Source organism: Nomascus leucogenys, chromosome 4 (genome assembly GCF_006542625.1).
Source record: "Nomascus leucogenys isolate Asia chromosome 4, Asia_NLE_v1, whole genome shotgun sequence".
Lineage (NCBI taxonomy): Eukaryota > Metazoa > Chordata > Mammalia > Primates > Hylobatidae > Nomascus > Nomascus leucogenys.
This window is the reverse complement of record NC_044384.1, coordinates 17,475,021-17,495,958: the sequence shown is the minus strand read 5'-3', so window position 1 is coordinate 17,495,958 and position 20,938 is coordinate 17,475,021. Positions and strand designations below refer to the sequence as shown.

Here is a 20,938-nt window from a genome sequence, read left to right as displayed (position 1 = left end):
TCCCTTCTTTACACCTATGTGATGTTGGCATGTGTGCACATTTAATTTTGTGAGTAAATCACATTTCTTTGGCAATAATGAAACTTGAGGTAAGGTTATTTAGGTACTTTAGGTTTCCTAAAGATTGAACCCTAGAAATTATAGATATTTAATATTAATAATTCTAAGAATAGATATTTTTAGCAGCCCTTGAATTGTAAAACTTTTACAGAGGTGAGTAATCTTGTTTTTTTTTTTTTTTGTCTTATGTGAGTCTTTGTAATATCTGTCTTTATCGGGTTTCCTTTTTATATGAACAGTAACATGCTGAAAAGTTTCAACTGAAAAGTTAAATCAGAGGTTGTACACTATCTACAGACCAACAAAGGCTCACAGATAGGTTTGTTTGGCCTACTCAGTAATGTTAAAAATGATGTGCTAGTTATCAAACTTTTAAAAACTGATATTTTACCTAAAAATACAAAATTTTGGCTTTTTTTGAAAACTCCTAGTCTGGAGTTTTCCTCCAGTCTAAGAGCACTAGACTTATATTTCCAAATGATTTTTTCAATTGCAGCACAGTTACTGTCCCCTGTAGGTGGGACATGAGATCTCTAGTTAGCCACAGTTGCTACCATACTTTTTTGCCCCTAGTCACTAAAGCCCCGTGTTAGTGCTGTTTATCATCATGTTTGCATTATCATTTTCCTTATACCCTTTATTTTACATGTTTACGTTACCTTCTTGACCCTCCTTGTCTTGTACTGATAAGCCTTTTGTTTGGATTCCTCCATGCCTTCTGTGCTATGTATTAAATTTTATACACTTGTATCTTGGCTTATCAGTACCCTAATATTCACATTATATCCAAATGTAATATATATTTGGATATATTGTAATATATATTTGGATATAATGTAATGTGACAATTAGGGTACTGATAAGCCAAGATACAAGTGTATCTTGTATCTTGACACTAATAAGTAAAATAATGTCACATTGTATTTGGATATAATCCAAATAAAATAATAAGTAAATATGATATCACGTTATATTTGTATATAATCTTGACAATTAGAATACTGATAAGCCAAGGATGTCTTAGCTGCTTTGGAACAGATATTTTTGTATTGCTTGTTGTCTTTCCTTCCTTCTTCAGTCGTTTCTACTCCATCCCCAATTGTTTTCAGCATGCTCTTTCCTTTGGATTGTGCACAAGAATTATCTTGATTTATTTAAATATGGATATTAAATATTGAAATTTAAATTTCAAAAGATTACCATTGACTCAAAGAAAACCATTTTCTTTTTTTTTTTTTTTTGGTGACAGGGTCTCACTCTGTCACCCAGGCTGGAGTCCAGTGGCACAATCACAGCTCACTGCAGCCTTGACCTTCTGACCTCAATAGATCCTCCTACCTCAGCCTCCCAAGCAACTGCAACTACAGGTGCACACCACCACACCCAGCTAATTTTTGTATTTTTGGTAGAGATGGGGTTTCGCCATCTTGCCCAGGCTGGTTTCAAATGCTAATCCTCTTCTATTAATGAATTCTAAAAGTCCTAGAAATTCTGCAGTAGGATTACTATACCGATTTTCTCTTTAATGATCATAGACACTCTGTTAAATATTTCACTTCAATACACATTACTGAGTACTCTCTAGGTTGCCAAATCATGTTTTAAAATATTAAAGATTCCTATTGCTTAAAATATGGCTATATTACCTGGGCACAGTGGCACACAGTTCCAGCTACTGAGGAGGCTGAGGCAGGAGGATCTTGTGGAGTTCAAAATAAGGAGGGGGAGTTGGGCTGGTGAGACTGAGGGAAAGCAAAAAAAGAAAGTGGATAAGCTGTAAGTCTGCCTTTCTTTATGGTCCAGGACACATAGCCCTCCTGTGCAAATAACTCACAATCTTCCTGCACAAAGCTATCACCAGACACCTCAGCTAGTAGAAAAATGCAAATTAGCTCACTGCAACCTTAGCTTTATCAGTACTGCACAAAGCCCTCTTCAGCACACAGCATGAGCACCAGCAACTCTTTGTCTCCTTGCAGTTAGCTCCTCTCTTGCTGACCTGCCCTTTGCTTTCTTGCAATGTATTTTCCTACTTTGTCTAATAAATCTGCCTTTCTTTACCCACAACTGTCTTGGCAAATTATTTTTACCACTCAGAGCAACACCAGCCCCAGATAGTCACTGCCCACAACAGATCTCTTGAGCCCAGGAGTTTAGGACAGTAGTGTGCTATGATCACGCCTGTAAATAGCCAATTGCCTTCAAGCCTGGGCAATATAACAAGACCCAGGCTCTTAATAAAAAGAAAGAAATACGAACACATAAGTTTTATTATGTGAAGCAAAAAAAAATTATCTTTTGGATCTAATATTACCCAAGCCATAGTTATTTTCTTACCGTGGTTATTATTTTAATATTACATGAGATGCTAAATCTAATATGCCTAAGGATTTTTTATTGCTGTATTATTCTCATTTACGTTTAGTCTTTCAAAGATGTTTTTAGAACACCTTGTCTTCTGATGGAAATTTAATCACCATTTTTTAAATGCTGTATTCAGAATTATAAGGAAAGTTTTAAGACTATACTTTTTCAGTGTGAGAGATGATGCTAAAGGGAGAATATTGATTCAAGTCTATTAACTTATGAATAGTCTGAAAATGGTAAATACAGACTTAGTAAATTCTAGTGTGGATTTATTAGTGTTTCAGAGGCTTGAAAGATGAATTCACAATAAATGTGAATAAATAACACAACAGACATATACTTACAGAATCTATTATTTTATTTTAATAGCAATACAAATAGAAGTTATAAATAAATGGATAATTGAGAAGTTAGCATATTTGGGGACAGTCTCAATCTCGCAATTATCCTAATCGTGTTCCTTGCTGGCTCTGTCAGAAACAGACCACTCTTTCTGCCTTTTTCTCCCTCACTTACTGGACCTCTTCTCAGCTCTGTGTTGCTGTAAGAGGAAGAAGCCATCTGGCATCCTTTACACTCTGAGTTGTAACTGCCATAGCCATAATATGCCAAGGTGGACCACTCTCCTTGGCATGGAATAGCAACCAAAAATTATTGGCAGTGACTTCCCATATGTTGTTAATTTGCCAGCAAGAAATAAAAGCTGATGGCAATATCAATTATTACTGTGATTAAGAAAAGTGAAAAATATTTTTTTCAAAGTCCTAAATTCACAGAAATTTAGGGTTCAAGGAGACAAGGACTCACAAATACTTTCCTTCTAATATGTCAGTTTGAATTGATTCATAACAACTGCTGTGTTGAAAAGGCTTTTTTAGGCCATCTTTGCTTTCAGAAGGAAAAATTAGCAGCAATAGATAAATTGCAGAATGTTTGTGAAGTGTTTTCCATTTGTGCATTAATCTTAATTCCTACATGTTTCACTTGAAGAAACTGAAAGAGAAATTTGTGCTTTTCTTTAGTTTCCTGGTACTAAGTGGTAAACTAAGGTAAGAACTCTTTCAGCTCCTGGGCCAGAGTTCTCAGTTTGGCACATCTGTAGCCATATTTCAGTTAAAATATTGTCCATATTAATGTATGACATAAATTTCCTCCTTGATTAAGGATCACTAAGCTTCATGATAAAAAAGAAAAATAAAATAAAATATAAGGCATAAAGGATAAAGAGCAACACAGTTGTTTTTGTATGCTTGTTTTTGAGATAAAGAAGTTAAAGATTATACTCTACATTTTAAGTGTGTGTGTGTGTGCATGTTAGCAATTATAGCAGCTGTCTTACCTTCATTTCATAACTTTAAACAGTAATAGGCTAGGAAGAGAATGGAAAAAAATAGTATGAGAAGTATACATGTAGAGATGATGGGAAAGTAGGAAGGGGGATTAGGAGGAAACAAGATCTGACATGAAGACAAAGTACAAATAAAATTTTTAGGGCCTTTCTTGGTTTTCAGGCATTAGAATAGCTTCTTACTTTTTTAATGCTTCCATTAAAAAATTAGAACCTTAAGGTTCTACTCTCAGTAGTATACCCTGATGATGCAATGTCTTGGTCTTCTCATTAGTATCATTGCCTCAGCAGCCCATATGGAATCAACTAAGGATTAGGACAGTCCTTGCTATTAATGATCTCCTACCCTAATATTGTTAAATTTCCAGCCAGACAGAATATTTACTATTTTGTAAAAGGTTGTTTATTTTCTTCTACAGAATCAGGACTAATCCATCAAGCATTATATTAAGCCTCTAGGGAAAACATGTAGGATCAACACATATGCTGTGTCACTCATTCCCAGTGCAAAATTATTTTTCCTAATCATTTTTTATTCCTTTTCAATTATTCACTAAGGTAAAACCTACAGAGGTGCCCAAACAGGAAGACTGAAAATGGCAGAATAAATGTTTCACATTCTTTTTTTCTCAGATATATTCTTAGCTCCTCTTACCTCTATCTTTGTACCTTCAAATTTAAGATTTACAATATATAAAGACTTTAGAAATAATGGAGAGAGACTTCTAGTCATACATTTAAGCTTCAGTTTCAACTCTTCGAAAAATCATCTCTTTCTTAGGAAGCATCTGCAAAGTGTGAAAATACTTCAACAGTGTAGACTTTTTATCACGCTTTTCTTTAGGTTACATTATTATTTTTGTTAGGTTATATTATTATAGACAATAATAATCATGCATTATTACATAGTGATCAATTTCTATTTTAAATCTCTTAACAGTTTTGGGTGAGTATCAAGGCAGATGGGAAAGAAATGGGTGTAGTCATTCTTCCCTTCTTAATTACATCATAGTGATTTCTTTATTTATAAAATATTGTTTATATAACTTAGAGGATTTCTCGCAAAAATATTTTATTACTTTTGGACCATTATTCTTTTTAGATTTGAAAATCTACTCAAATGAAAAACATTAATGTATTTTGAATGTACTTTAGTGTTAAGAATTTCATCTTAATTAAAATGTAAAACAACATAATTAATTTCAAGTGTTTCTTAGAAATAAACTTTTAGCTCTTACTTTCCTACAAAATGCTGAATTTACCTCTGCATATTGAATGTGAAGAAAACAAAATATTGTTAAAAATTTATATTTCAACATCAAATATTTCTACTGTTACTCTGTAGTGGTACTGAGAGGATTCAACATCTATGAAAATGGTCTTTTTAGTTAGGCACTGGGTCAAGTGCTAAGGGTACAAAATTATTAGATCTAATCATAAGGACATTATATTGTCCTTATAGAAGTGGGAAAAGTGGTCTTTATTTTTTATTATCTTTTTAAGTTTTAGATTATAGTGGACTTCTGCAACTTTTGTTTAAAAACACTTTCAGAATTAAAATTACGGTGTCAGCATGTTATTTAATGTAAAAGCTAGTGGGCCCTTGGGAAGTACTAGATGAAAAACCAAGGCTAGTTGAATCTTAAGCCACTTTTGTTACATTGTGATTTACATTTCCTCCACAACCAACGCATAAATGTTTTAGTGTAAACATCTCTTGAATTACCAACCTTACAAAATTAAAATTTACCCTTTTGTTTATTGAGGTTTATTTCACTGTAAATGTCCATTTAAGAATATTCTGGAGAAAAAAAAGAATATTCTGCAATGTGTTTTTATTTGAATTTTTCCACCCTCGTATTTCTTTAGGAGTTGATCCCCCTCATATTGTGTACAGCATGTCTACATCCTGAGCCTAAAGAGCGAGATCAGCTTCTCCACATACTTTTCAATTTGATCAAGAGGCCAGATGATGAACAAAGGTGGGTATGATTACATATTTGAAAAAGAAATACAATGTGACTTTCTGATTTTACTAATTAGGCATCAAGATTACCATTTTAATCTGAAATGCCTTCTTTCCTTCCAGTATCTATTTTTGCAGCGCCGGATCATTCCACCATCATGGATTCACTCCTTCATGGTTTCAAAACCTATGAAAATGCATTTCAAACTATAATGTCATCATCAGGTTCCCTTTCCTCCTCACCTTCTCTTTTTAAAGAGACCTGGAATTTACTGCAGCAAAGAAATAGATAATAGGGAAATCACTCTAAGAAATTTAGCTTATGCATAATAAATAAAACCTAAAACAAAAATAGCTTTCTAAAATATGTATAAATCTTACTAAGATCAGATTACTTATCACCTGCTATAATTACTGACAAGTCTCATTGTTTAAATCTTTGAAAAGGAATTCTGTACCTTCTCAAAATGTTACGTTTCGGCCAGGCGCCATGGCTCATGCCTGTAATCCCAGGACTTTGGGAGGCCGAGGCAGGCGGATTATCTGAGGTCAGGAATTCGTGACCAGCCTGACCAACATGGTGAAACCCTATCTCTTCTAAAAATACAAAAAAATTAGCCGGGTGTGGTGGTGGGCACCTGTAATCCCAGCTACTCAGGAGGCTGAGGCAGGAGAATCGCTTGAACCCAAGAGGCAGAGGTTGCAAATGAGCCGAGAACATGCCATTGCACTCCAGCCTGGGAGACAAGAGTGAAACTCCATCTCAAAAAAAAAAAAAAAGTTAAGTTTCTCAAGGTTGCTACACAGATACAGGTACTGAAGGCCATTATCTAAATTATCTTGTATTTTTGAGGGACTAATTCAATTTCTTGTAAAAATGTAAATGTTCTCTGAAAATTTCAAGATAGTTACTTTTGTCTGAAAAAAATCTGCCATTAATACACTTTTCTGCTTTCTAGTAGAGAAGCATCTACTAGTAATTGATGATTAGATTATGCCCAAACCCTCTAGTGGAAGGGGGAGGGAGTGAATGTATTCTAGCCAAATCATATGTTGGCTAGAAAACAGCTCTTCTCCTCTGCTCTCCAAGTGCAACAACTTCCAGGTAGGTAGCATAGCAGCAAATTGTACATACCTGGTGACCCCCTCAGGCATTCTAATGTTCTCCAAATAGAAACCTAACTAACCTTCGGTAAAGCAGGTTTTTTAGAAAAACCTAACTTCATCTGCCTACATATGTTCTCAGTGATATTTTTTATGAATCCTAAGACTTATAAAAGCTCAAAATGCAGATTTTGCGTGAAACCATATATCTTAAAACATTGAGGTGCAGTTTTTATACACAAAACTTTGTATCTTTTTAAGAATTCTGTTCGTATGGCTTATTGCCTAATAATGAGTTTTGATATTCATGTAATCTCAATAAATGTCTTTTTTTAGAAATATGTGTATATATATTCTATTCTGTTAGATTCTGAGCTACTTCTTAATGTTTACCTTACAATGAGATTCTCCCAACTGAAAGCAAGTGGAGTTTATTTTTTTTCAATCTTGATTGTTGAGAGAGAGAACTTCTGGTTTAAGGTAGTGATAGGTTGACATTTCTTGATATTTCCTTCCCAAATTGGAATTTGCTATGAAGACATTTAAAAAGTATAAAAAACTAAGATGTAAACACTAAACATTTGTGAAAAACATGGTTAACAGTCAGCCGTTTGAAGGGCCTGAGAAAATTTTCTGTTACTCTAATATCATTTAATGAAGCTGGGTTAGGAAGACCCTTGTAGTTTTCACTTTGTGAAAAGTATGTTTCAGTTGGCTAACAAGTAAGCAAAATGCACTAAGTCAGACAGCCATTATTTTTATCTAAGGCAGTCAGTTATTTCTGTCCTCATTCAGTCTGCTGTCAGTGTTTCTCTTTCTTCAACCATTCAGAGATTATTATTCCCAGTAAACAAGAAATAGAGGGAGATGGGCAAATGATATCTTTTATCCTTGAATATGTGGTTTTACCACAAACAAAGCCAGATAAAGACCAGAAATAGCCCTTGAAGTACACAGTAAGGGTTAGTTTTTTTATATACGATATTTGGCTGAATTAAACTCCAGCCTACTTCAAATCCTTTATAGCATAAATTATCATCATTGTCAAGAGAACTGGGCATTGAGAAAAGGCGAAAAGCACACCTGGATTCAGCAGAACGACATTAAATTATTATCTCTTTAATATATCTGAGATGTCTCCAGGAGTGAAGCTATTAACTGTGGCTCATCCCTTTCTCTCAAAATGAACTGGAGCTGGATAAATTTCTTCTTATTAAAGATTAGTCTATAGAAACCAAAATCCACATGAGCCCCATAAAAATTACACTTTACAGTGAAAATAACAGTTACTCTAAATTCAGAATAAAGGCATATCTTAGAAAATGATGTATTACAAGAACCAGAGAAACATTTTGAAACATCATTTAGTGGCCTAAAAAAGAGGCAAGAATTCCTGGCTATTATAAACAGGAGAAGGGAGCCAAAATAAATGTAGGCTTAGAGGAAAAAGGTTGTCTGGAATAAGGAGAGCTAGCAGAATGAAAAAAAATTAAAATATGCAGTGTTTTCAAATTTATGTTGAAGACAAAGTAATAGATTTGAGACTATTGAAAATTGAATCCATGTTTATTATAAGCGATATTTTTTCTTTTTTCTTTTTTCTTTTTTTTCTGAGACAGGGTCTCACTCTGTCTCCCAGGCTGGAGTGCAGAGGCACAATCATGGCTCACTGCAACCTCGACCTTCCCAGGCTCAGGTGATTCTCCCACCTCCCAAGTAGCCAAGTAGCTGGGACCACAGGCATGCATTAGCATGCCCGGCTAATGGTTGTATTTTTTGTAGAGACAGGGTTTCGCCTTGTTGCCCAGGCTGGTCTTGAACTCCTGGACTCAAGTGATCTGCCTGCCTGGACTTTGCAAGGTGCTGGGATTACAAGCATGAGCCACTGTGCCCAGCTGATAAATTTCAAATATCAATAAAGCATGGTATTCACTGGCCATTTGCAGGATTGAAGGATTGTTTGCCCAAACTTTCGTGGTTTCAATAATTTCCAGAAACTCATCAACCATAGCTCATAATACATCCTGATGGACAAAATGTAAATGTATATGTTCCTGCAATATCAGGCCCTGACTTTTCTGTAAAATATTTTGGAAAGCTGCCATTACCTCTGTGCATGGTATGAATAGTGTTAATCAACAGATTGACAGCCTTTAAAGCATTTTGGCATTAATTACTGCTTCACTCAATGTAAGTTCACAAAAATGCATGTATAAAGCTCCTGTATATACATGTTTATAAAAATGCATGTATAAAGTTTCCTCCATGAACTTTGCTGCAACCCTTTAAACTTTTTCCTTATAAAGGCATTGTGATGAACTTAGCAACACATTTTATTCCAGTCATTTTGTTTTAAAATGAGCAAGTTTGTTAATAATCCTCAGAAAGTTGGCCCCAGTAAACTCCCTCAACAGTTAAATCCCAGTTTCTCTTTAATTATAAAAGTCTTTGAAGTTTGAAGTTATGTATAAATTAATAGAGGAAACGTTACCTAAATTTTTATAATAAGCAGAGGGAACACTGGCCCCACCCACAATGTTCTGCAATATTTTCATTCTTACTATTCCAATTACTCATTTGTTTTAGTTATCTTTGGACTTCTAATTCACATACTGCTTTGCCTTTATATGCCATGCTTGGTTTCTCCTAAACATTCCCGTTTTTCCCACAGATGAACTAGATACATTATGACCTTTTAATGGTTATGCTTTATTAAAAAATGGTTATGCTTTATAAAAAAATAAAATATTTAATATGTGAATTTGTGCATCACTGGGTTATCAGTAAACCGTTGCTGTGTGGCTAAAGGGATACGGTGTGTTATTTTGGCTAGTCCTGAGTCTAATACCCACAAATAAAGATGCCTGAGTTGAGCATCTACTCAGAGTGATAAGGAGGGCCACAGATCAGGGTGACACATGAGAAGAAAGCTGAATGGGTTTTGATCAAGCAACGATGATAGCTATCTACCTCAAATCATAAAACATTTAAATATTAAGTGAAGCTGTACAAGTATGGACTTGAACAAAGCATCCTGGATGGGTGGATAGATGGATTAAGCACCAGTTGGATAAAATAAAGCAATTGAATGTTTTTCTGTGTTATAATTTTTGTCTTAATGAAAAAATGATTTTTGCTTATACTTTGCAAAATAATAGAATTGTACTTAATGGTTTTGTAGCTTTTTGTAATTTCAGTACTTGCTTTTCTGACTTATATAATTTTGCCTCTTCTGAGAATGTTGGAAAATCATAAATAAGAATGAACTATGAAAGATAGCAAGCTTATATTTTAAAATACGAAGAACCCCTCAACTAGGAGAATACAAACACTTCTATAGACTTTGAAATTGTATTACTGAAACTTCTTTTCTGCGATTATCAAAATATACCTGACCAGGTAGAGAAACTTGCTCATTTCAGTATCCAGCTAAGGTTAATTTATACCAGCAGCCCTAACATGCAAGTCAACTAGGAATAAGAGAAATTAAATCACTGTATTAGTACCATTCATTGCAAACTAAAAATTTCCCAAGGACAACTTGGTGGTACTACAGGAAAATTAATATTTTAATTTATTACCTTTTAAAAATACCATTTCCTATCTTGGTAATTTAGTTAATAATTAAATACAGTTATTATTACATTTTCATTTTTAGATTTTCAAGGCAAAAACCTGGTCTTAAGAGTCTATTTTCATAAACCTTGCATGTAAAGCTAACAGCTGCCACCTGGTGGCCAAAAGTACTTATTCGCCTTACTTTAGGTCAAGGTGCATCAGGGATCAACACTCAAGTCCACGCTTTTTTTTTTTCTGTAAGGTGAAAGTGGTCTACTTTCACCTTACAGAAATATAAATTTATTAAAATAGACTAATATATTCATTATTAACTATATGTTATATAATATAAATAACAAATGAAAAAAGCAAAAACTTGAGCAAAATATATTTGATATAATCAGTTATTTTTCTTAATGAATCTCAGGCTGCTTTGATCGTATCCCAAGAAAAGCTTAATTTTATGCTCAATAATGATGCTTTCACCAATTCTTTTCTAGCAACCACAATTGGTACCATATGTCTGCCTGTATCATTTACTAATGAAACAATACTTGTACTGTGATTTTCCGCAAGTAGGAACAACATTTATTTTTACTATCAGAGTAGCGTATTCCCAATGTTGTTAATAATCTGTGAGCTGTCTGATCTTTTCTGTTTTGGACTGTATTTCAAAGCTGTCATATTTTCTAAAATTTTCAATATTAACTCTTCTAAGAAGTTTATTTCAAAGGGCCTAACGTTTTTTCCTATTAAAGTTTGCAGTCTTTAGTATAGTGATGGTGACTTATGATTTACAGTCATTTCATGTGAAGCTCTATACAAGTGTGCACCTCTTGTAAGTGTTCAAAATGCTTTCTAAGAAAATTTAGCTATTGCAGTTATCAAACATGTATGGCTTCTCATTTTAATACACTAATGAGGGCAAAAACAATGATCAGCTCTTAGGAAATGTTCATGAGGAGCAGGCAGCTGAAGTACTTGTTAGTATCTTTGTCCGTTTTCCTTTCATTCACTTTATTTGCCTTCCTAAAGTAGAAGGAAATAGGAATGCAAAAGAAAAGTTGAGAAATAGAAACAGAGGATAATGATATAAAGGGGATTCAGATAGATAAAAACTACAAGGATTGTGGTGAATTAGAAGCTGCTTGCAATGTACAGTGAAGACACATTGGCTCACCGTTTCCCCCAGTGTTTCCAAAGAGCTTGGTTATTCTCCTTAAATAACCTAAGCGAACAATTAGTAACTAATCTAACCAAACCAAATAGAAATTTAAAGTCATTTTGCAGTTCATTTAAATTGATATATATTGAGAAATAACAATGAGCAATGCCTAGACATAAAGTGCTGATTTTATAATGAATGTGAATTACATAAGCATTCTATTTTGGTTTTCCTTGAAGTTGGCTACTTTAAAACATCTATTAAAAATATACTTTTTTCCCATCAGGATTTACTGTTTTAAAGTGTTAGACAATCAAAGTGGAAGAACTTAAAATTCTGCATTTTAAAGTCATTTTAGATGGAACTTCATTCTGAAGAGTGCAAAATCTTACTTAGAATTTTATAGCTTTTTTAGTTACAAATCTATCAATTCAAATGAAGATAATGTATTAGTTATTGGTTAACTGTTGTTTTGTAACAAAGTACCCCAAAAGAAAGTGGTTTAAAACATCTTTTATCTTACAGTTTCTGTGGGTCAGGAATCTGGGTCCTCTGCTTCAGGGTCTCTTACAAGGCTGTAGTCAAAGGTCAGCTAGGGCTATAGTCATCTCAGTGTTTAGCTGGAGAAGGGTTTGCTTTTAATCTTAATCACACAGTTGGTCGTTTCCTCAAGGATTGTTAGAATCAGTTCCTGAAGGATTGTTAGACTGAGGGCTTCATCTCCTCACTGACGGGTGGCCAGAATCCACCTTTAATTCCTTCCCATATGGGTCTCTCCAACATGGCAGCTTGGTTTATCTAAGCATGCCTGCTGAGAAGGCAGTAGAGTCCAACAAGATGGACATCACAGACTTTTGGAACCTAATCTCAAAATTGACCTCTTACCACTTTGGTCATATTCTATTCATTAGACACAAGTCACTAGGTCCAGTCTGCACTCAAAGAGATGAGATCATTGAGAGTCATGTCAGAAACTACCTACCACAGTTATCTTAGGTATAATACCAAAAAATCTGATTCTTAAAATACCACTTTATTAATATGATACTGTAGTTTTTAATTATAGAAACACTGGGAGAATAATCACTGGTTGTTTTAGTGTCTAGAAAGTGAAGTTGTGTAGAAACTGAAGCATTGGGCATATATAATCTCAGAATGTATGTGTGGGAAGGTAATTTGGAAGGTTATGAGATTCAGCCTCATACCTATACAGAAATCCCTTCACAACATCTGTCACAGATGGTGTTGTCACTGCTGAAGTGGCTAATCTTAAAAAACTTAGGTTCTTGGTGGCAGCTTAGGCCATTGTTAGAAAGGTATAATTTTTCTTTTTTTCTTTTTTTTTCTTGAGACGGAGTCTCGCTCTATTGCCAGGCTGGGGTGCAGTGGCGTGATCTAGGCTCACTGCAACCTCTGCTTCCCAGGTTCAAGTGATTCCCCTGCCTCAGCCTCCCGAGTAGCTGGGACTACAGGCGGGTGCCACCATGCCCGGCTAATTTTTTTTTTTTTTTTTTTTTTTTTTAGTAGAGACAGGGTTTCACCATGTTGGCCAGGGCGGTCTCGATCTCCTGACCTCATGATCCGCCCACCTCAGTCTCCCAAAGTGCTGGAATTACAGGCCTGAGCTACTGCACCAGGCCAAAAGTTCTAATTTTTCAAAACCAGACTGTGCAACATGGTGAAACGCCATCTCTACAAAAAATACAGAAACTATCTGTGCATGGTGGTGAACACTTATAGTCCCAGCTGCTCGAGAGGCTGAGGTGGGAGGGCTGCTTGAGCCTGGGAGGTGGAGGTAGCAGTAAGCCAAGATCATGCCACTGCACTCCAGCCTGGGAGACAGCCAGACTCTATCTCTAAATAAATAAATAAATAAATAAATAAAAAGTCTAATTTGATTGTATAAAAATCTTGTACTCCACGTGAATTTATAGAGATGAGACTTTTTTAACCCTTAGTCCTAGTTGTGCTTTCTCATGCAAATACAAGCATTTTTTTGTATTATTTTTCAGGCAAATGATACTGACAGGTTGTGTGGCATTTGCGCGTCATGTTGGACCAACACGCGTAGAAGCTGAACTTTTACCACAGTGTTGGGAACAGGTAAATAACTGTATTGAGTTTTCACCTAGCTATTATAGCCTGATTTCTTAAAAAGATACATAGTTTCCTTTTTAAAGGCGTTTAAGAAATATGTGGGATGTAAATTATGCTGATGTTTCTGTAGCTCAGCACAGTGATATATTAGTACTTACGAATGCTCTGGGGTGCTTTCCTTTATTCATTCAGTCAACAAGTACTTACGAAACACTAATTTCAGTGCTAGGTACTGAGGTAGTCGCTAGGGATACAGTGGTGAACAAAAGACAAAGACATCCTAATGGGAAAATAAGAGTAAACAAAGAAATGGTCTGCTCTTTTGTAGTAATTTATATTATGAAGAAAAATAAAGCAGGATAAGGGTGAGAGAGTGATGGGGAATGCTCTCCTAGGAAGGGTGGTCAGAGAAAGAATCTCTGAGGCAGTGATGTTTAGGAAAGAATCTGAATGAAGTAAGATGCAACAAGAACAAAGACCCTGAGGTGGGAGTATACTTGATGCGTTCAAGAAACAGCAAGAAGACATGTGTCTCTGTGTGTGTGTGTGTGTGTGTGTGTGTGTGTGTGTGTGTAAATAGAAATATATATTGTATACTTGTATATATTACAAATATATAAACTGTAAATCTTTGATGTGGGAGGTTTTTGTATTTATACTTGAACTCATTATTTTACTAACAATGATTTTGCTTTTATATTGAATTTAAAATTCCAGTCCTCTGTATAACTCAGAATCATTGACTTTCTAGACTTAATGTTTAGATCATTCAGCACCTCATTTTTCCACCTTAAAAAGACGTGTTTCCTGCTTATGGAGACAAATTACATGGCTTTATTTACAATAGCACAGTCACTTATTCTTAAGAAAAATGTTAGTCTCTGGAATATCACTGAAGTATTCGTCATTTATAATCCTATTCCCAAGTTCTTTGGGCATTCATTTTTTCCACCAAAATAAAGTAGAATCCCTAGATTGAATAGACAAAGTAAATATTACATGTAGTAATAACCACCTCTCACAATCCCTTATACCATCTATAAATTACAGTGCATACTAATTTAGGGTGAGGTTCTAATCACTTGGAGTCAAAATAACTTGGCTACAATATATCCATATAACTTTCAGTTTACAATTCTATACAGTTAATTCTGCACATTTAATTTTTTATAGTTTTTCCATTTTCTTTTGTCTTTTTCCTTTCAAGTGTACAATTTAATGGTTTCAGTGTTGTGAAAGCTTCACTACAATCAATTTTTAAACATTTTTGCCATCCCAAAGACAAACCCTAACTGCTTGAATTTGGTTGTCTTCTTTCGAGATTATTGTGACTATTCTGGGTCCCTTGAATTTTCTTATGAATTTTAGGATCATTTTTCAATTTTTGCAAAGAAGCCAGCTGGGATTTTCATAAACAATGCATTGAATCTATAGATTTATCTAGAGAGTATTGCCATCCTAATTTTATATATTAAGTCTTTCATTCGATGAATTTAGAATGTCTTTCCATGCATTGGGTCTTTTAAAATTTCTTTCAACAGTGATTTGTAGTTTTCTGAGTGGTGTACATTTTGCCCTTTTGTTTTATTTATTCCTAAGTATTTCATTCTTTTGGATGCTATTGTAAATAGACTTTTTTCTTAATTTTATTTTTAGTTTGTTCGTTGCTAATATACAGACATACAATTGATTTTTGCATTTCAATTTTGAGACTTACTGAGCTAAAGAAAAGCAAATGAAAGTTTATGCACAGCCATACTTTGACATTCAAACCATTCTACTTTTGAGGTAGCTACATCTGGATTAAATTTAATTCAAAGATGTCAGTTATAAACATCTCTACTGCCACCTCTTCTGTAACCTGAGTAAACTTGGATATCGGGGATCTATCTAGCTGCCTACCTCCAGTTTGTTGCCCAGTAGATTATTATATAATTTTTTTTCTTAATTTTAGGCATCCAATACATTAATGAATTATGTCACCTTTTCATATGGGAATATGAGAACAAATATACTCCTTTTCCAGTCAAAGAAAGATTTATATTCTATGAAGAAGACATATGGGAACAAAACCCAGTATGTGTCATTTTTTTTGTTATTTTTGGTTGTGGTTCAGTGTAGTCATCACAATAGCAAAACCCCATCATTTTGCATTTGCAAACAGAGGAATGGATTGAAGTCTGCTTACTTTAAAAATAAAAGCATACTTCTAGTAAGGGCTCTGGTCAAATCATGGATTAACTTTCTTCCTCATCCCTTAGGTTGAAGAAAGAAGACTGGCACATATTATAGGCAATATCTATAAGATCCAGAAGCTGAGTTTTCCAAATTTAAAAATATTCTACTATTGCTAGGAAAAGGTCCTGGTTTCTCCTGATACTCTAAGGAAGGCCTAGTCTTAGGCAAGCCCATAATCTCTAGATACCTTGCCAAATTTTCATCTTTGGTTTTCCCTTTTTTCTTTAACAGATGACCCCTGTAACCTCATATTTAGGTTCTCCCTCACTCCCTCATTCCTGATCCAGGTATAGTCAAACAGGGATTCCCAGAAGTGGAAAAGGAAGAAGCTTTATTGCATTCTTAACAGGATTTGTGGTGAAATGTAATTCTCTTTTGAAAGAAGGGGGAGAGTATGCTGTTTTTACTTGATTTATTTATTTTTTTTTTTGCTCTAGATTAATCACAAATACCCAGAAAGACGACTGCTTGTGGCAGAATCCTGTGGAGCACTGGCACCTTACCTTCCTGTAAGATTGTCTTTTTTTTTCTTTAAACTATTTTTCTAATAATAGAAAAACCTTTTTTTGAGTGTCTTATAGATTTTAATCCAAATATCTCCTAGACATGCTGTCTTAATAAGAAAAGAGACGATCCAAAAAAGAAGAGACTCACATTAGTACAGTATGGCATTGCAGACACATAGGTACATTACCACTGATTTTGGATGAGTATAAATATATTAAACTATATCAGCAGTTCTCATAGTGTGGTCTGAGGACCCTGGGGGGTTTCCTTGAGATCCTTCCAAAAAGGTCCATGAGGAGAAAACTGTTTTCATAATAATAAGACACTTTTTGTCTCTTTCACTGTGTTGAAATTTGTATTGTTGGTGCAAAAGCAGGGATGGGCAAAAATGCTGCTGCATTAGCACTAATCAGGGCAGTGGCACCCAAATGTACTATTATAATAATGATTGTATTCTTTACTGCCATGCTTTTGCAGAAAAAGCCAATTTCACCTAAAAAGGAGCTTGCTGAATCAGTAAAATTATTAATTTTACTAAATTTTGACCTGTGAAGCATGCATCTTTTTAATATTCTGTGAGACAAAATAGAAAGTACTCATATAAAAACCCTTTGCTGCATACTGAAAAATTATAGCCATTTGCAGGAAAAGCACTTAGACAGTTGTTTGAGTTATGAGCTCAACTAGCTGCTTTTTTTTTAATGGGACACCAATTTTACTTCACAGAAACACTTACAGTCAAACTGATTTTTCAGGCTTGGGTATGTGGCAGACATTTTCATGAAATTGGATGGAGTGAGAATGTCACTTCAAGGAAACCAAGTAGACAGCATTCATTGCCAGTGGATTTATACTCCTACTAACAGTACCTTGGAGTTTTTATTTTCCCATACCTTCACCAGGAACTAGGCACGGTGAAATTTTTTTAATGTTTTTTTAATGGAAGAAAATGCCTTATTGTTGTGATGAATCATACAGATTGATGTGAATGGGTTTGAGCATCTTATTATTTATTGTTCCAAGACAGATGAGCATCCCTTGCTCTCAAAGGATAAACAGGCTGTTCTACTCTACTCCTAGAATACTAAGCAGTATTAATAATAGATACAATGTTTCCTCAGCGGATCTATACTTGCCTTCTGCGTACCCCATTGTCACTGATAGCAGCAAAATCTCTCTACATCGGCAGTTTCTCAGTGTGTTCATGACGTAAATAGAGTAATGCCTCCTGACCAGTGCTCTGGTGGGGTCTCTGTGGCATACTAAAACTAATTGCCACAGTTGACCCTTGCCTAAATCAGTATAAAGCAAATGCCCACTTGAAGCTTATTTTCCTCTGTCATATTGCCTTGTGCGGATACCAGCCAACAAGTCCTCTTAGATAGTTTAAGATGTTTTAAGGCAATTTTTAGCCTAAAAAGTAAATAAATGAGGCTGTACCAAAAGATGTTATATATTCACCAACCTAAATGTGTTTTAATATATGCTAAAATTGCATGTATTTTTGTTTCTAAAAAGTGAAAACCAGACTTTCAAAAAATGTCTCTCAAGCCTTGCTCTACATACCAAATCATGCTGTAAATTTATGCAAATAGCCATGTCCTCTGCCTTTATTTTTATTTTATCCTAGTTATTATATGTAAAAAGGACCTAAACAAGTTTATGTTTTAAGAATTTTATAAATTGATTAAATTGCAATATTAGTACAAGTAGGATAAGAGGAGCATGAATTTGTATATTGGTAGCTCTTTATCCTAACCTCAGCCATTAAGCTAAAACATTCTTTATCATAACTGGAAAATATTCTGTGTGAAATCAAGGCACAGCAGTGGGTGTACATTATATTAAATATTAGCATAAAAAAGAGCAATGCAATTTTTAAGTACTTTTAAAGTTCACTCTCGTATTTTATTATCCTGTTTAAATTTTTTTTCCCACTTCTTCAAAGAAATAGGAATGCCAGGATTTTATAATGTTTCCTCACCATATCCCAGACAAATTTTCTAATTGCCAGAGAGATTTTTGTAGTTCTTCCTGTTAAAACTCTTAGTGCTCTTCTCTGAGTGAAACAAATAGTGACACAAGAGTCATTGTCCATTTGTAGTAGTTTGTAGTAGACTTTGTTGATTTGTTAAAAGTGCCTCCTAGTATGAACTGCAAGGATTTGAGAGATTTTTACATATTTAGTAAAGATATAAAAAACATGCTGAGAGATGATTAATAAATACCAAATTCAGAGTAGATGTTATTGCCTCTAGAGAGGAAGGGATTTGGGAGTGAGTGATATTTTTGCTATATCTGTAATGTTTTATGTCTTCAAAAAACAAAGGTCTGAAGCAAAATCTCTGTACATCAGCAGTTAGTCAGCATTTTTAATAAAAATGTTAATACCTGTTTAATCTGGATTTTGACCACACTGATGTTTGTCATATTATTTTCTATACTTCTATGCTTAGGTGTAAATAAATAGTAAAAACATGTTTATTTTCAGAAAGAAATCCGTAGCTCCTTAGTTCTTTCAATGTTGCAACAAATGTTAATGGAAGATAAGGCAGATTTGGTAAGAGAAGCTGTTATCAAAAGCCTTGGTATCATTATGGGATACATTGATGATCCAGACAAATATCATCAGGTATGTTTTTCAGAATGAACTCATTTTACTCCATTATAAAATTCCAAGTATTATAATATTCCAAATCTCTGATTTAGATACTTTATAATGTATCATAAGGATGGCAGGTGTGTCAACTTTAGTCATTTGGGGATGGCTGCCTGGTTTCAATTTTGCAGCTCAGAGGAGAGAATGCTACAGTTCAGTTATAGTATCTGCCACAGCTTTCTGGCAGGAAATTGGCAAGAGGTATTCTATGTTTACCACTCCCTCTCTTTGGTTTGCTCATCAGTGGATACATGGCAAGGCTAGGATTATGAATGGCCTTCTTTCTTGCTTAAAAATATGTTCTTAATTTATTGAAATTTTTATTACTTTTTATTGTGTTTTATTTTAAGTTTATCCCTTTAAAAATCTACATTTGCCTTTTTCTCATTGACAGGGTTTTGAATTGTTGCTGTCAGCCTTGGGTGATCCCTCAGAAAGAGTAGTTAGTGCTACGCATCAAGTATTTTTACCAGCTTACGCTGCGTGGACTACAGAACTTGGAAATTTACAGTCTCATCTTATACTTACACTACTGAACAAGATTGAAAAACTTCTCAGGGTAAGTTCTTCCTTTGTTTATATAGTTTATAGAAACTTAAAAGGTCTGTCCTAAGCCATCTTGAAAGAATGTTAGGGAACAGAGAGAGAAAGTGCCCTTAGCTTAACATACTAATACATTACCAGTTAAAGATGCTGTTGGACTGGAGCCAAGAAAGAGATTTGAGGAAGTTTTGCTTTGCTGAAGCTGGAGGAAGAGAAAGGGCATGATGTGCATTTGTAAGCTTAAATGCACCTTCATGGAAGTAACTCCTACATTATTCAGAAAGCCAGCTCTTTCTTGACCTGAGTACTTAAATATTTTACACAAAGCATCAACTCTAGTTCCAGAATGCAGAGAAAATGAGTCTCTAAAGCTTTCTTACATAGTGTCAAAATTGCATTAACTGTGGTTATTCCACTCCAGTAGTTCATTTCTCATTTTTAAAATGAACTTTTAATTTTTCCCACATACAAGAATTAAAGAAATGTTGATGGAACAATAGAAACTTCTTGATCCAATTTTTGTACTAAAAGCTTCTTTTAGAGACTAGAAGAGAAATTATTATTTGCGTAGTGCATATTATGTGCCAAATCTATAAAAAGAGATAGGAAGTAGGAGAGGGGAAGTATTATAGCATGAAATGCTGCTGGGTTAGCGTTTGAGCATTTCTATATGCCAACAGTGAATAAGCTAAAAAAAAATCAAGAAAGCACTCCTATTTACAATAGCTTTAAAAAAAAAATGCCTAGGAATATATATAACCAAACAGATGAAGGATCTCTGCCATGAAAACTATAAAACACTGATGAAAGAAATTGAAGAGGAAATGTTAAAAAAAAAAAGATATCCATATTTAGTTGTTCATAGAAGAATTAATATTGTTAAAAATGTGTATACTACCCAAAGTGATCTACAGATTCATTGCAATCCCTATCAAAATATGGAGGACATTCTTTAAGATATAGAAAAAGCAATCTGAAAATCCATGTGGAACCACAAAAGACCCTGAATAACCAAAGCAAGCCTGAGCAAAAAGAACAAATCTGGGAAAAGTGCACTACTTGACTTCAAAATATACTTCAAAGCAGTAGTAACCAAACATCTTGGTATTGGCATAAAATAGACTTATTGACCAGTGTAATAGAGTAGAGAATCCAGAAATAAATTCACACATTTACAGCCAGCTCATTTTTGACAAAGGCACCAAGAACATATATTGAGGAAAGAAAATATATTGAGGAAAGGACAGTTTCTTCAGTAAGTCAACTGAAAATGGATTAAAGACTTAAATATAAGACATGAAACTACTAAAAGAAAACATTGTTTTA

At 34.4% G+C, this 20,938-nt stretch overlaps 1 protein-coding gene across 8 annotated transcripts in view; it reads left to right on the top strand.

The window, feature by feature from the left end:
- The window catches only part of RELCH (RAB11 binding and LisH domain, coiled-coil and HEAT repeat containing), a 120,684-nt gene that overhangs the window by 52,641 nt on the left and 47,105 nt on the right, over positions 1-20,938 (top strand). For 7 of the 8 annotated variants that reach the window (XM_030810305.1, XM_030810299.1, XM_030810298.1 and 4 more), the window contains 5 exons: positions 5,645-5,757; positions 13,581-13,671; positions 16,341-16,412; positions 18,902-19,042; positions 19,464-19,628. In XM_030810305.1, the coding sequence (XP_030666165.1) occupies positions 5,645-5,757; positions 13,581-13,671; positions 16,341-16,412; positions 18,902-19,042; positions 19,464-19,628 (582 nt within the window). Of the gene's footprint in view, positions 1-2,502; positions 3,477-5,644; positions 5,758-13,580; positions 13,672-16,340; positions 16,413-18,901; positions 19,043-19,463; positions 19,629-20,938 lie in introns of those variants that run through there. The other variant, XM_030810304.1, reaches the window with a different exon arrangement.